The sequence below is a fragment of the Ruditapes philippinarum genome, unplaced genomic scaffold (genome assembly GCF_026571515.1).
Source record: "Ruditapes philippinarum isolate M1 unplaced genomic scaffold, ASM2657151v2 ctg2639_1_1_1_1, whole genome shotgun sequence".
Classification (NCBI taxonomy): Eukaryota; Metazoa; Mollusca; class Bivalvia; order Venerida; family Veneridae; genus Ruditapes; species Ruditapes philippinarum.
The window spans coordinates 52,011-67,516 of NW_026866523.1; the positions used below are offsets into that span (position 1 = coordinate 52,011).

At 34.1% G+C, this 15,506-nt stretch overlaps 2 protein-coding genes and 1 long non-coding RNA gene across 3 annotated transcripts; 1 reads left to right on the plus strand and 2 right to left on the minus strand.

Annotated features, from left to right (window-relative positions):
- Window positions 1-650: 650 nt before the first annotated feature.
- LOC132732765 (uncharacterized) lies at window positions 651-2,346 on the minus strand (the record flags this gene model as incomplete). The annotated part of the gene is made up of 1 exon (XM_060719264.1): window positions 651-2,346. A coding segment is annotated over one exon (687 nt), but the record flags the coding sequence as incomplete, so codon positions are not given.
- Window positions 2,347-2,490: 144 nt separating this feature from the next.
- On the minus strand, window positions 2,491-5,347 carry LOC132732770 (uncharacterized). The gene is made up of 2 exons (XM_060719271.1): window positions 3,208-5,347; window positions 2,491-2,496 (listed from the first exon to the last, which is right to left on the minus strand). Exons 1-2 carry the CDS (start codon window positions 3,925-3,927, stop codon window positions 2,491-2,493), a joined length of 726 nt encoding a protein of 241 aa, XP_060575254.1. The 5' UTR covers window positions 3,928-5,347.
- A 5,875-nt stretch (window positions 5,348-11,222) lies between these two features.
- LOC132732771 (uncharacterized) lies at window positions 11,223-14,312 on the plus strand. The gene is made up of 3 exons (XR_009626092.1): window positions 11,223-12,738; window positions 13,080-13,265; window positions 13,612-14,312. It is a non-coding gene; the product is annotated as an uncharacterized LOC132732771 (long non-coding RNA).
- The last annotated feature ends 1,194 nt before the right edge of the window (window positions 14,313-15,506 follow it).

The following is a 15,506-nucleotide window of genomic DNA, read 5'->3' on the forward strand; positions in this document are numbered from 1 at the left end:
CAAGGTCACACTTAGAGCTCATTGAAAAACGCTTGTCCGGAGCAAACTTCTACATTCATAGGGGGATTTCAATATAACTTGGCACAAATGTTCACCATTGTAAGGCTGAGTGTCGCACGCAAAATTCAGATCCTGTGACCAAAGTCAAGGTTACACATAGAGGTCAAAGTTCAGATAAAAAATTTGAAGATGTGTATAGGGACCATTTAGTCATCATTTATTGATGGATTGTAGCACAAATGGTAACTATCATGACTACAGGTGTGACACATTTAATTTAGATTAATATTTGCAAGGTCAAGGTCACTGGAGATGATTAAATATCCAGATGTTGTCCGGAGCATATTTTCTACATGCATGGAGGAATTTTAATGTTACTTTATAGAATTGTTCACCACCATGAGACGTAGTGCCCTGCACATGAACCAAGTCTCTAGGTCAAAGGTGAAGGTCACCGTTAGAGCTCATAGAAAAACGCTTGTCTGGAGCAAAACTTCTACATGCATAGAGGGATTTCAATATAATTTGGCACAAATGTTCATCATTGTGAGGCTGAGTGCCGTGCATAAAATTCAGGTCCCTGCGACCAAGGTCAAGGTCACACATCCTGTGCATATCTTCCCTACTGATTTGTTTTAAGGTTCATTTAACAACACTGTGAGTGCCAAGAAAAAATACTTGCTTGCTAGATAACACTTATCCATTATGCCCCCATCTCCATCTAAAGCTTTCGTAAACGGGCGTATTTTGTGACTATGGCACCCTTGTTTATTTATTAAGATAGTGTAATCAAACTTGGCATCTTATAGAATTTTGGTGTAGATTCCATTTCTGTACTCTGTTTTAATGTGTGAAAAACACTATTAACTCAAACTGATAGAAATATTCATGAAATTCATAATGAAAAATTAACATTTTTTTTTCAATTTTATTTTCACCGATAACAAGTTCAAATCATACACAAGCATTCATTTCATTTTCAAATCAAGTATATCTATCTTTTAAATAAGTATATATCACAGTGAATCTTCAATAAATACATATAATCACTGTCAGTGAATGATTATTCTAAAGTTTGTACCACTCTAAAGTTCTAGTAATGACAGGTATATTCTTTAGTAATTTTATTCACATAAATTGGTAAACAGTCATAGTATTCTCTTCAAATTGTCACAACTGTCATGAAGTGCTAACTGTTTTATGTTGTTGTAAATCAGTTTCATTCAATGTTAATATTTTTTCTTTAAATTTAACAGAAAAAAGTGGCATGAAACTTACTGTAAATTGTTTCAATTTGGTGATGTTCACGAATTAACCACTGTCGCCCAGAACTTATACAGTCGGGCATAAAGTTTTGTTTGATAATGAAAAGTTTATCTTGCCTTAATGGCCATTGATCATACCCTTTCTGTTTACAGGGGAGCATGAAATTAATGAGTACTTCATTTTCATTAATCAATTTTTCTATGCAACCAGGATACCAGTTATCTTGGTATGCAACTGCGACATATTGATTTACAGTCATTACTTTGATTTCTGGAAAACAGTCAACACTAACTTCTTTTCTTCTTTGTTTTGAATTATTAGGCTCGCATGATTTCGTCTTCCTCTTCTTTCCCTTAGATGTTTTCTCCTCCATCATGTTTTCATGGATGTCATTTAAAACCTTCTGTTCACTTTCCTTGTGCTTTCTCGCAATTTAACACCTTCCTTTCGTGCACTTGCCATCAATTGTTCTTTTTGTTTGCTGTCCATTTTTTCAATCCATTCCATTACATGTTTCCTGTTTCTTTTAAGCAATTGTACTGACATGTGGTAGTGGTAAGAAGCATTGGGGCGTCTCCTCTGGGATGAATCGAGGTCACCAAAATGGTGTTCACAGCCAAGGTTTGTTAGTGGAGCAAAGTTGGTGGGCTTTGGGTCTGCTGATGGTTGGTAAAATTTACCACCATGTAAAAAGTCTACAAGCTGCTTTCTAATACACTTAAGCAAAGCACGACTTAATATCAAGTCACGTGATTCATCATTAATGTCAAATAAAACTTCAACAAGACGGGCATGGTGGGGCACTTGTGCTATTTCTAAGGGATCGGATGTAGACCAGTGATGAGCACTTATAAACAATGTTTCTGGTGAACTTACACACTTGGTCAAAAATTCTTCAATTTCACCCACATGTTTGTCCAATCCAAGGTATGTCAGCTTACCACATGTAACAAGGTTCCAGTATGGTCCAGTAACTTTGACATAAAACAGTCCTAAAGACTGCAAGAGTGCACAAATCTCTACAGACTCTAAATCACTTTTAACTGCTGTTAGCTTGAGGTTTGTCTCAATACCTGGAGAAAGTCATCTCTATGCAGATAAACCTCTGCAGCCGTCTGAAATAGTGCATTAAACCTATTGTCTCGGTAATTACCAATAATGGACTTTAACCCTTTCTGTGCACAATACCGTATAAGTACTTTTTCTGCGGGAACTTTATTTCTGCTATTTCTGCGGTTGATAACGACACCACAGATTTAAAAACCGCAGAAAATTAAACCTGAATTCCTTTTGTATATGTCGAAATATTTCAACTATCGGGATAGTATATGTATATGTGTCGTTATCGGCTTTTGTAGATTTAGGATTTTTTTCTTTTTGTATCCGCCATACACAAAATATTAGAAAAAACTTTCTTTGCATGTTCTTTTTGTTGAACTAAATAGTTATCATGTTGGTATGATTTTCGCTCACCCCAATCTTGATGGTTTTGTTTGTGAAAAGTTTTTTTTTTTTAAAAACTGTGATAGTTTGACAGTTGATGCAAAAATGACCCTTGTTTGTTATATTCATTAAAATCTGCTATAAACATACCTTTTATGTATTTGTACAATATATTGTGTTGACGTACGATTTTTCCATTGTTGTTTTTCACACATTATATTTATGAAAATTTAACAGCGTTAAAATTTGCCATTGCATGTTGTTTTTTCAAAGTGTATATACCGATACATATTGATTACAACGTAACACATTATCAGTCGTCGAAGTAATGTAATAACTGTTGTATGTTTTTATCGGTTAAATTTGTGCAAATATCTCAGTTAAAACGCACAAATAAAATGCATCAATGACACCGCAGAAATAAGATACGCAGAAATTTAAAACCCCTTATTTTAACAAAAATCGCAGAATATTAAGCCCGCAGAAATAAGTTCTTACACGGTAAGCCTCCCAACGGTAACGAAGTCCAATATGGTCACCTGCTGGACCAAATGTATCTGATGTTGTTCTTACAACTCGTCCCACAACAGTTTCTTTCTTACTCCATGTATTAAATACAGAAGGTGTGTCACGACCTAAAGGACCTCTTTCATTTTTAAGTTTTTGTTCATAGTCTTTTATCTCCGGTGTAACATTATTTTGTAAACCAAGTAACACATGAGCCATGCAATGATAATGGAGCACTTCAGTTTTTTCCCCTTCATAGTCCTTCAACATCGCATCTCTCCACTCATCCAGAAGTTTGTCAGCCAATTTTTCATTTGATGCTCTGTCACTCATTGTGAAAGATAATTTGTTTAAAGTTTCGGACAGGTAAGCGGAATTTCCATTCATCTTAGAGAGTTCAGTTAAATGATCTTCAGTTACAGCTTGTATTGTCTTGGCCGTCTCTTGAGCAACTCGGGTAAAACCAAGGCTTACAATATCACCTGTATCAAGTGTCACTGAAGTATCTAGTATTTTTTGTTTTCTACGAGAAGTTCCATCACGGTTTAATCCCCAATTTTCACATTGCTCAAGTTTATCAGCTATAAATGTCTTTGTGATATAATGTCCTGCATCCACAATGGCTTGAGCAGTAGCAGGGTTAGGAAGCTGGTCTTTGCATAAGTCTATCCCACAAAGATGTTTCATGACACACTGAATAACTGGAGACATTTTCTCTACAGCTACTTCCAATCCAGCAAGTTTCTGTGACGTACACTTTCGTTGAAAATCCCTTTCTCATTTTTAGTTTCAATTGTCTCATTTTTCAACACAGATAGTGTTTCTTGTAGATCTTGAATTAATAGGTCTCTGTCCGCTTACTCTTCATCCTTCTGTACAACAGCTAGTTTCAATTAAACTAAATTGCTATTACACTCATCATGGTCAATCAAACTATTCAAAGACTTCATCTTTTCTCTGACTTCACTGATCTCACCTCTCATGTAACTATTAGCTTTCTGTAAAACCACTTTTTTTTTCTTTTTCTGTTTGCATTTGCATTTCAATTTTGTTCATACTTTCTTTGATGTTCTGGTTTTCTTTTTCAAGCATTCCGAGTCTGTCTTTCAGCTCTTGGTCTGATTTCTTGTAATTTTCTATTGTCTGCTTTAAAGCAAAATTTGTTTTTTCCAGTTTGATATTTGTTCTTTATGTGTCTCTGAGAAGGTGCAAATTTTTTCTAGCTGTTTCATCTCTTTTATTGACATTTTTCACAGAATAATGTCCAATTGATTCATCCTATTTTTTTCAAGAGAGCACATTTAGCATGTAATTTTTTTGTCATTAAGTTATTTTGTTTTTCAGCAATTCAGTCTCATTTTTAACTCCTTTCACTATCTTCTTATGGAGTAGTTTACTTTTCTGATTTTTTAAATAGTTTAATTTGTTTACAATTGAAGCCACTGTTGCTTCTAAAAATTGCGGATTAATTTCAGCAAGAATATTAGCAAATTGAGCAGGCTTGTATTCATGTTTATCGCAGAAGGCTTTTAGCTCTAACGCAAGTCCATTAGTAATGTCAGTAACTTTTGGCAGAGGACCATGTACTATGTTCTGTTCTGTTATGCCCGCCAAATCGGAGAATGTTCCCAATGTAGACATAATGATAATTAGCAGCTGCTCAGTGTACCATAACTGAAATAAAAAATAATTAATTTGCCTATCAAGTGATCAACAAACAATTTCTAATATACCTGGGGTCAATATAGCCTTGCCCTCAGGAAAAAATGAAATGAAATATTTACTTGTGCTCATATAAATGTTGTAAATTGATAAGAAATAATTATTATAAGCAGATAATTATTTGGACTGTCAACATAATTACATGTATTATTCACAAACTTGTAAAGGTATAATTCAGCAGCTATATTTATTATAATAAATAAAGCATCAGTTTTGAAAGTAACAAGTTAAACACTAATTTTTTCTTTTAACATTTTTTGCTTTGACCATTTAAGGGGTGCTGCTAATGTCAGATCTATGTTAAGTTACCATGAGGGGAACATACTCATTGTAATAATTGTTTGGATCAGGATATCTGTCTCTAATGACCCATGTGACACATGATGGTACTGGCCTCCATTCTCCTTGTCCTAACTTTCCACAGTGTAAAAGAACATACTGCCGATAGGTAGCATGTCTCATGCTAGCATTTACATCTTCCTCTAATGCAGCAAGGCATGCAAACACATCATTTCTGTATAGTTGTTACAACTGTAACACACATGGATCTGTTATAGTCAAATCCATTTCCTGAAATTTAAAATCACACACTTTTAAATAGCCAGCAAGGTACTAACAATGAATTTTTGTTTATTTTCACTTTGTTTCATAGAAACTTTACCTGTATTCTAGAGTGGGGTTCTAACTTTATATTTACTGGTATCACTTTTAAAGCATTTTCAGGTAGAAAATACAAAATGTAAGTTACACTCCAATTTGATATAGCATCTCAAGTGTTATAAGATAAATATATTGAAGCATTTACAGGCATTATACTGTGGCAGAGCTCAGGTCTCATGCCACAGCAAACACGGGATGAATCAGTAGGCATTTCCCGGCATCTTCCACAAACACACCAATGTGGCTGATCAGTTAGGCTCCTCTGGTCCTGTTGAGGAAGGACTCTCTTCTATCTGTAACTGATCTGTTACATCAATAACTAAAGATGGCATCTTTTCAGCCACTGCCTTCAATATCTTTCTCTTCCTCTTGACAGTCTGTCAACAAGGTTGATATAATTGCTTTTTGTCTTTATTTGGCTTAAATTACACTTCATATTGTTGTCTTGATTTTTAAAAAATTTACAATTGAAAACCTTTTTTTACTATATTATGTATGTCAGTTATGCCATATAGAAGCATGTTGTGCTTTATTTTCAGTTAACAGTTTACAATATTGTCTTTAAATTTTTACTGATTCAGATTGAAGGTCAATGTGGTAAAGGCAAACTTACATCAGCTTTCCCTCGTGCTCTTCCCCTTCCACGAGCACCACCCTTGCCTCGAGCACTTGTTGAAGTTGAACTTCTTCTGCCCTCATTCTTTTCCCATCCCTCAGGTGTTTAACTTCATCACTGCCTAAATGTAAGGTTCCTGTCTGCTTCCTCTTTGCTCGTGCTCTGCTCCTTCAACATGCACTACCTTTGTCTCGAGCACTCGTTGATTTACCTCTGCCTCGTCCTTTCCCCTCCCTCTCTGGTAAATTACTGGCTCATAATCAGTTGTTGAGTCTGAATTTGTTGAAACTGATTTCTGTGAAATACAAAGTTATAAATTGACATTTCACACGGATACAATAAATCATATACTCTTCGTGTTTAACTTCATCACAGCCTTAATGAAAGGTTCCTGTCTGCTACCTCTTCCTCCGCTCAAACGACATGCACTACCTTTGCCTCAAGCACTTGTTGAACCACTTCTGTCTCGTCCTTAAAGCCTGCTTACTTCATCACAGCCTTAATGAAAGGTTCCTGTCTGCCTCCTCTTCCCTGTTGCTTTTCCCCTTCCACGAGCACCACCCTTGCCTCGAGAACTTGTTGAAGTTGAACTTCTTCTGCCCTAGTCCTTTTCCCATCCCTCACTAGCTAATTACTGGCTCATTATCAGTTGTTGAGTCTGAATTTGTTGAAACTGAACTCTGTGAAATACAAAATCAAAAGTTGACAATTCACATTGATAAATAATTCATGTTTTTGTTCACTTCTTTTTTAAACATTTTCTTTTTGTCTAAATGACTTACATTGTGTAGTTTTTTCCTTGGATAATTTTGTTGTAATACAAATTTCCAGCTTTTGCTGCTCATTGCTTTTTCTAGCAGATATTAGCCGTGCTTTTTCTTTCACTTTGAATGCTTGATTCTGTCTACATTTCTGTTCTAATATGTGCTATTTGTTGCTCTTTCGAGCTAATGGTTTTAGAGTGTTTTCTTTTTTTCGACACTGCTTTTTCTAGCTAGTGTGGTCCTTTTTTCAATATATATTACTTTGTCTAATTAAGTTTTAACATAGAATTTTTGTTCCGATCCGTTCCATCAGCTGCTGTTTTTCACTTATCTCCTACTATTCTTTTTCTTATTCTTTGTACATGTAATTCTCTAAATGCTTGACACTGTTTGGCTTTAATCGAAGCTTTCATGTGTGTTTCAATATAACACATATTGTCACCTGAGTGCAGTAATGGGTTAAGTCCTAAATTAAATAGGATAATATAAATGGATGGTCATGTAACTTAAAACTTAACAGAAGAAAACTAAGAGTTCATTAAAATTATAACAATAGAATGTGAGGTTTTCTATTTAAATAAAAATAAATTAGCAAAATAAATTTTCCCTTATTTCATCACATATCTGATTTGTGTATGATAACCTTTCAATTCTTGCACTGATTTTGTTAACATTTTTCAAATAAGTTTGTTATATCAGTGTTACTTTGCCATGTTGAAAAGGATTATTTTTGACAACAGATCTATCTATGATTTAAACTGCTTTACTCCTCAGTAGTAAATGAGCCGTGTCACGACAAAACCAACATAATGGGTTTGCGACCAGCATGGATCCAGACCAGCCTGCGCATCCGCGCAGTCTGATCAGGATCCATGCTGTTCGCTTACAAACCCCATTACAAGTAGAGAAACTGATAGCGAACAACATAGATCCTGATCAGACTGCGCGGAGGCGCAGGCTGGTCTTGATCCATGCTGGTCGCAAACCCAACATGTTGGTTTTGTCATGACACGGCTCAAATCATTTTTGATTTGATCATAAGTCATGGTGGACAGTTGAGGCAGGTACTCCTCAAAGGTTGTTATTTTAGTCTTTGTTTTTACATGTAACTTCGGCAACCATCTGCTTGTTTAATGATGCTGTCTTCATTTTTTCCACGCTGCTAGCAACAAACTACTGGCAATATTTCATTAACAATAATCTGTTTGTTACAGTAATTACAATACTTACCAGCTGTCACAATTACACAGATCTCTGTGCCATCTGCTATCTTCAGTAGCAATTTTGTGAGCTGGCTCATTAATAGGTGTTGATATTAGGATCACTTTTGTTGTAAGGTTCACATGTAACTAAAAAAAAGAAATTAAAAATTATGTAGTTGTATAAATGCTTTTTTTTAATTGACTTAAGAAATATGCATAAAAGATGGTCATTTAAGGTTAAACGAAAGTAGCAATTAACACTTGTCATAATGGATGAATGTCATGAGTTCAGGATTGCATAATGAGAAAAAATTCTAAGCAACCGCATAAATACAACACTAAATAGTTAAAACATAAATAGATCATTTGTGTGAAGGTGATTCTAAAGGAAATTTTATAGCATAAATGGCCTTAAAACCTCATGAAGGCTGTGGTACACTGATCTATAGATTTTTTTTTTTTTTTGACAGAGGGGACAAGATTAAGTTTCCCATTTAAGTGGTCAAAAGATAAATGAGCCGCGTCACGACAAAACCAACATAATGTGTTTGCGACCAGCATGGATCCAGACCAGCCTGCACCTCTGCGCAGTCTGACCAGGATCCATGCTGTTCGCTTACAAACCCAATTACAAGTAGAGAAACTGATAGCGAACAGCATGGATCCTGATCAGACTGCGCAGGCTGGTCTGGATCCATGCTGGTCGCAAACCCACTATGTTGGTTTTGTCATGACACGGCTCAAATGCAAAGGGGACACATCCTGTTCATGTCCCCAAGATACTGGCAACAATGAACCAAAATCCACACATTTGTTTCTCCATATTCATTTTTGAATTCTTTATGGAATTTGTGAGGAAATTAGAGCATCTTAAGTGGAAAAAGAATGTCCTTCATAACCTGTCAAATCAAGACATCGTCTAAAAGATCATAATATCTCTCTCCGACAAACTTTCTGAGGCTGATGAAGCCGTGTCCATGTCCTTATTGAACCTCTACTAAGGGGAGGAGGTGACCTTTTTCTTTTCTAATCATGCTAAAGTGTCTTTAAATAATCTTAACTGTTGAAAAAAAAGAAGAAATATACATTTAATTGTTTTAATAAAGATAATCACCAATTATATATTTCATTAAATCCTGTTATGGGCATGAAACCCATTTTCGTATGGATAGCAGTTTGACAAAAGGGCAGCATGAAAAGTAGTCATTGCCCGTACCTAAAATTCTGTATGCATGCGATCCAAAAGATCAGCCCGACAGAGCTCCTCCAACTCTTTAATTGCTGCTTTATTGAGTCTGTATCGGGAAATGACTTCTCGATCGGTTAAATCATCAATATTTACCGTTCGTTGCCCAAAACAGCGTGATTTTCGTCAGCGGCGTTCGTTTACAAGTAGTAAGGCGGCCATTTTGTTTGATCTGCCACTGCTTCTCAGCGATCGCAGAAAAAATGCATGATCTTAGGATAATCGTACGATTATGAAAGTCTGCGACGTTTGATAAGACAACGCCAAAATCGTACGATCGACGTACGACAATCGTACCATATAAACGATTGTACGACCATTGATAAGACGGGGCCCCTGGTGCTTGCTAACTGATACGGTATTGAGACCAATTAAGCATTGCTATTGTTTTTAGAGGCTAAGTCCCAAACTTATTCTCCATACTTCATGAGAGCAGGCATTTTTAAAGGAAATTTTATAGCATACATGTAGATGGCCACAAACCTCATGAAGGCTGTGGTCCACTGATCTTAAGTTAATTATAGAAGTTTGTTTAAAATTGACAGTGGGGACAAGATTAAGTAAATAAGTTTCCCATTTAAGTGGTCAAAAGATAAACTCAAAGGGAACGCATCCAGATCACGGCCCCTGGTAAAGATACTGGCAAGAATGAACCAAAATCCACACATTTGTTTTTCCATATTCGTTTTTTTAAATTCTTTTCTAAATTTGTGAGGAAAATTGGAGCATCTAAAGGGGAAAAGAACTGTCCTTCATTATCTATCAAATCATGAACATTTGATTTTAGAACATCATCTAAAAAAACCATTATCTCTCTCCCAGGAACTTTCTGAGGTTTATGAAACCATGTCCAATTTGTCCTCACTTGAACCTCCTAATCACTGCCGTATCACCATATTGCTTGATCAACACAAAGGAAAATAAACTTTCATATTAATTTGATTGGCCCCTTATATAGGGGCCACTCAAAGGTTAAAATAGAAATACCTTTAAAGGTCTGCTTCTACAGAACTAATTGATGGATTATCACCAAACTTTGTCTGTAGCATTCTTACAAAGTCTTTTATCTTTTACTGAAAAGCAGATTTTCTGGTGAGCGACTCCTTTTATCTTTTACTGAAAAGCAGTTTTTCTGGTGAGCGACTCAGGGCCATCATGACCCTCTTGTTTTTAAATAAGATCTAGTTGTTCAAAGTACTTGTTAAATATTTGCTCACAATATTTTCACATTAGAGACATAGAAAACCAAAATTTTTAATGTGAAACTAGCAAAAGTTATGCAGGTATAAAAGTTGTGTGCTTTGTTTCCTTGGTCAACAAAAAGAGCGAGTGCCCATGTGCGACTTTATCCAAATATTGTCATGCGTAATACATCTAGCTTACTGTAAAATTTAATACTCTAAACCTAAGTACTATAACTCAAAGAGTTAAAAGCAGAATCCGCCAAAATTTATACAAACCATTAAGCCATAAAGCGATTTATGATAATAAAATTTATTACAAATTTGTTAAAACTAATATACAAACTGATGTATATTGAATGTTTATACTAGAAGTATATTAGCTAAATGTAAATGTATGTACAGGTGAAGAATTTGTGATATCTTATTTTTTTTTAATGTGTTTTTTGTTTAAATGTTGATTATTTATTTGATTGTTCTTACTTTAATAAACAGTTAAATGATAATGTATTTTGTTTTTTTATTGGATTTATTTTTACACTCAAATAATGGGCAGAGGTCATTCTTCTGAAACATCCTCATATTGGAACCAAAAGTGATCAGCCTACCCGGCTGTGTATTTTCCAAGGTTTTCAAGAAAAATCATGGAAAAAACCATGGAAGTCCAAGCTTTAATGGCAGTTTTACTAGGAATCCTTGGACAATGTTGCAGTTGTCCAAGGTGAAAGGGTTTTTTTCTAACTTTTCCTTGGACATATTCCATGGTTGTCTGAAAAATTCCTAGGAATCGCTTGGACAATACCTGGGAAAGTAAAACATAGTTTTTTTCAAGCTGGGAAAATGAACACATTCAGATACTTAGAAAATTTTTAGTTTGGAATTCACTTGGAACGAAACACTTAGAAAATTTTCAGCTTGGACAAAGGACTCAGGCAATTTTTCTTTCATTTTTTCAATCATCCTAATGATAATGAATAATGAATTATTTACATTTATTGTCATTATGATGTGCTAGAAGGAAAAGAATATTTAATCCTTTTCAGAAGATATAAATAGATATTTTAAAGAAATATGATCATTTATTGATTTTTGTATTTAATTATTAAATATAAAGTTATTAAAAATATCAAATATAATTATACATGTACATGCATACATATGTATAATACATACATGTAACATTTTTAATACAGTATGGAAAATGTTCTGTTGGTTTCTAAGTTTCTAAATGCATTAGTATCTTCCCTGCAGTTTGTATCTTTAGACTTTTTTATTTCTTGACAGCATGTAAGCAACAGTTAAATAATTTTAGAATGCTATTAAACTTTAATATAAGAGTATATGATTTTGTGCCATATAAAATAGTACATTCTCTGAATATTTGTAGACATACATTTAGATTACACTTCACTCTGCCACTTAGTTTATGTGTACAATAAACACATAAATTATATAATAATTATTGCCCATTATATTATATATAATATGCAAAATTTGTTAAATATAATAACCAGCTTGCCTGATAATTTCTTTAAGTCAGGATAAATAAATACTGCAAACAGCAGAATATAACACACAGATCAGATAAGACTAATGATTACCATCTGCCCTTCCTTCTATCTATGCATGACTAATCTGACCTCATGGGGCATTCTGGGATACTGACCGGACTGTTCCATGTGATTATTAAGGGAATCTGAGCATGATACATTTGTAAAAAAATCAGTTTAGAAGGACATTAAAACTTTGATTTTTTACACACTTATTATTATTTTCAAATTCTACATTTATTTATCATTTGATATGTTTATACATTCAATAAATGTAAAAATATAATGATGGATGTTATGATTTTTTTTTTTGATAATCCCTATTTCACATTATGATAGACCTGTCCAGACTGAAACCGTTGCAAAATTTGAAATCTCAGACATTCAGTGCTAACCATAAAGGATCTAAGTGGCATTCTAGCTATTTTGGAGATATCATCTTGTTTTTGAATGTTGTGTACATTATTGTGGAATTTTCAAAGAAAACATTTATCTAAATGTGGAATTGTTTGGTTGTTGTAATTGAACTAAGAATGACCTGAGACAGGAAGTTATGCAAGAATCATAGTAAACAGTTTCAGGTAAATAACTTTTAGATACATTTATGCAGAAAAATGGTGATTTTAAACAATCAAAATATGTTATGGCAGCAAGCAAAAATGTTTCTATAAAATAAGGTTGATAAAATTATGCTGTGAATAATTATTTGATAATTAGATCTAGATTTATTACCAAAATTATTTAATTATTTCTATACTGAGTCAGTTATTTGTTTAATTTACTTTTAACTGAAATTCCAAGTTAGTATGCTCAACTTAAATTTTGAAGATAAAAAGTTTAAATTAAGGAGAATTCAATGCATTTAATGTTAAAATAGACTAGATATACTGAAACTTTGCTAACTTAAGTTATATTATTCCAGGAACAGCTGTATGGATATGTAAAGTACAGTGATGACTTCTCAAAAGCCAGCAAGCTCCTGTTCAGAAAACTTTATAGTGTTGAAGAATACAGGGGCAGGTGTTTTACTGGCAACAGTACCAACACTAAAACCAAAATCAATTAAGGCCAGCATTGGAGGACACAATATTACTGAAAGTCTTTCATGGTTTGTATAATTTTATTTCCTAGAATTGTAATCAAATTTGAACATATTAACCTTTCATTGCAGTATTTTACAGTTTTACGCAGCATTAAGTTGCAACTAATGTAGTTAAACTCTATAATGTCCTTATAAATAGTTATTCTCTGTATTAATAAGGAAGTCTTATATTTTGTTCTTTTAACCTACTGAGTGCTTATTCCCTTGATAATGATAATAGTGCATAGGAAATATAAAATTATGTTGTCGTTTAAAATATATTGTTTAAGACTTGCATTCCTCATTTGTTACTACATGTATAATTAAGTGTTTTGAATAGAGTTTTTTAATGGCAATTTAATTTTTATTTCAGAGTTGATCAAGAGAAAATGACCATAATAATGTGACTTTTGAAGCTGTCCAGAAATTGACATTGACATTGATGTTACCAAGAGGAATAAAAATTGTTTTAATAGTTATAATATTTTATGTTTTGTATTCTACCAGTGTTACATATAGTGTTTAAAAGTGATGGAGGGCGAGTTTATCAATATGTCAGGGATTAAGGCAACTAGTTATAAGAATGATGAAAATTCCATATCTCAAAGGGGCTATTGTAAGAAAGCACAGAAATTACAAGCATCAAAGATACAGCGTCTATGGCTTTGCAAGATCATGAAGATGTCCTAGTATTTTCCCAGGTTTTCCAAGGTTTTTTTCACTTGAAGAACCTTGGACAATTCCAAGGAAAATAACATTGGACTTCCATGGAAATGTCCAAGCTTTCCGAGGATGTCTATGTAAATGTCCAAGCTTTCCAAGGATGTCCAATGAAAAAACCTTGGTCCCAATACTCCAAGGTTTCCAAGGTTTATGGCATATGTTCATGGAAACCTTGTACAAGCTCCAAGGTTTCCAAGCATTAGTCCAAGCATTTGTCCTAGGAAAGACCCTGCCATTTTTGTTCTTAATTTACTCTTATTGTATTGAAAAAGTATACCCAATACTCCAAGGTTTTTTCCATGAAAAATTCCCTGATATTGTCCAAGGAAACCTTGGAAATTGTACAGCCGGGTATGTCACTATTATAGTCAGGGCCGGCAAAATCAATTGTCCGTATTGTCCAGGTTGTCCCACAGCCTGTACGGACAAGTGCAAATTTCAAGAATTAATTATGTAAATATCATATGGACAAGTTAAAAACTGCTTCACATAAAAACGGACAGGTTAGTCAAAATCCGATTTTGCCAGCCCTGAATTAGTGTAAGCCAGCTTGTGGTGAAATTTAAAAACCAATGCCACTCAACAGTTTTTTTTTACTCCAAAAGGGTGGCATATTATAATCGCACCATCCACCTGTCTGTCCGTCCGTGCATGCCCACTTACAAAACATGTCTGAACTGTAATTTTGTCGTGAATTGAGGGATTTTAAAATAATTTGGCATAAATGATTACCACATCAAGACAGTGTGTCACATCAAAGAACCACATCCCTAACTTAAAGTTCAATGTCTTACATACAGTTTGAAGGTTCACATCCAGTCATAATTAGAGTTTAAAGGTACACACATTTGCGTTCAAACTGAAGGATTTTAGAATAATTTTGTATAAATGTCAACCAAATCAAGACAACTTGTTGAGTCTAAGACCCATGCCACAATCTAAAAGGTCAAGGTCACTCTTAAAGGTTTAAGGTACACAAGTTACACAACAATCCTGTCTGAATTGTAACCTTGTCATGCATTGAAGGATTTTAAAATAACTTGGCACAAATATCAAACACATGATGTTGTGTCATATTGAAGAACCTCAAAGGTCAATGTCACACAGTATGAAGGTTCACATTCTCACAATTTAAGTTTAAAGGTACACTCTTGTGTCCAGATTGTAACTTTGTCATGCACTGAAGGATTTTAAAATAATGTCGCAAATTTCAAGACGTGTCACTTCCATGACCCATGTCCCTAAATCCTCCAAGGTCAAGGTGGTAAGTTTGCTATGAATAGCACTTTATTCAACAAAAACAATGTAAAGTAATTACTTTAGCAATTAGTTTTACTTTGGTTATCTTTTCTTTTCATAATACCTTTCGTCAATGCTTAAGAAACCTTTTTCAGTGGCATTTGTCATTTTGTGCGACTGCTCTTGTTTTTATATTGATAAAGAAGTATCTTCATTAAAGTTTTTTTTCTAAGTTTTGCCTTCTTTGTATTTCTATACTATTCAGTGGAAGAGCATGCTGTCTTCTTTGACAGCTCTTGTTAATAA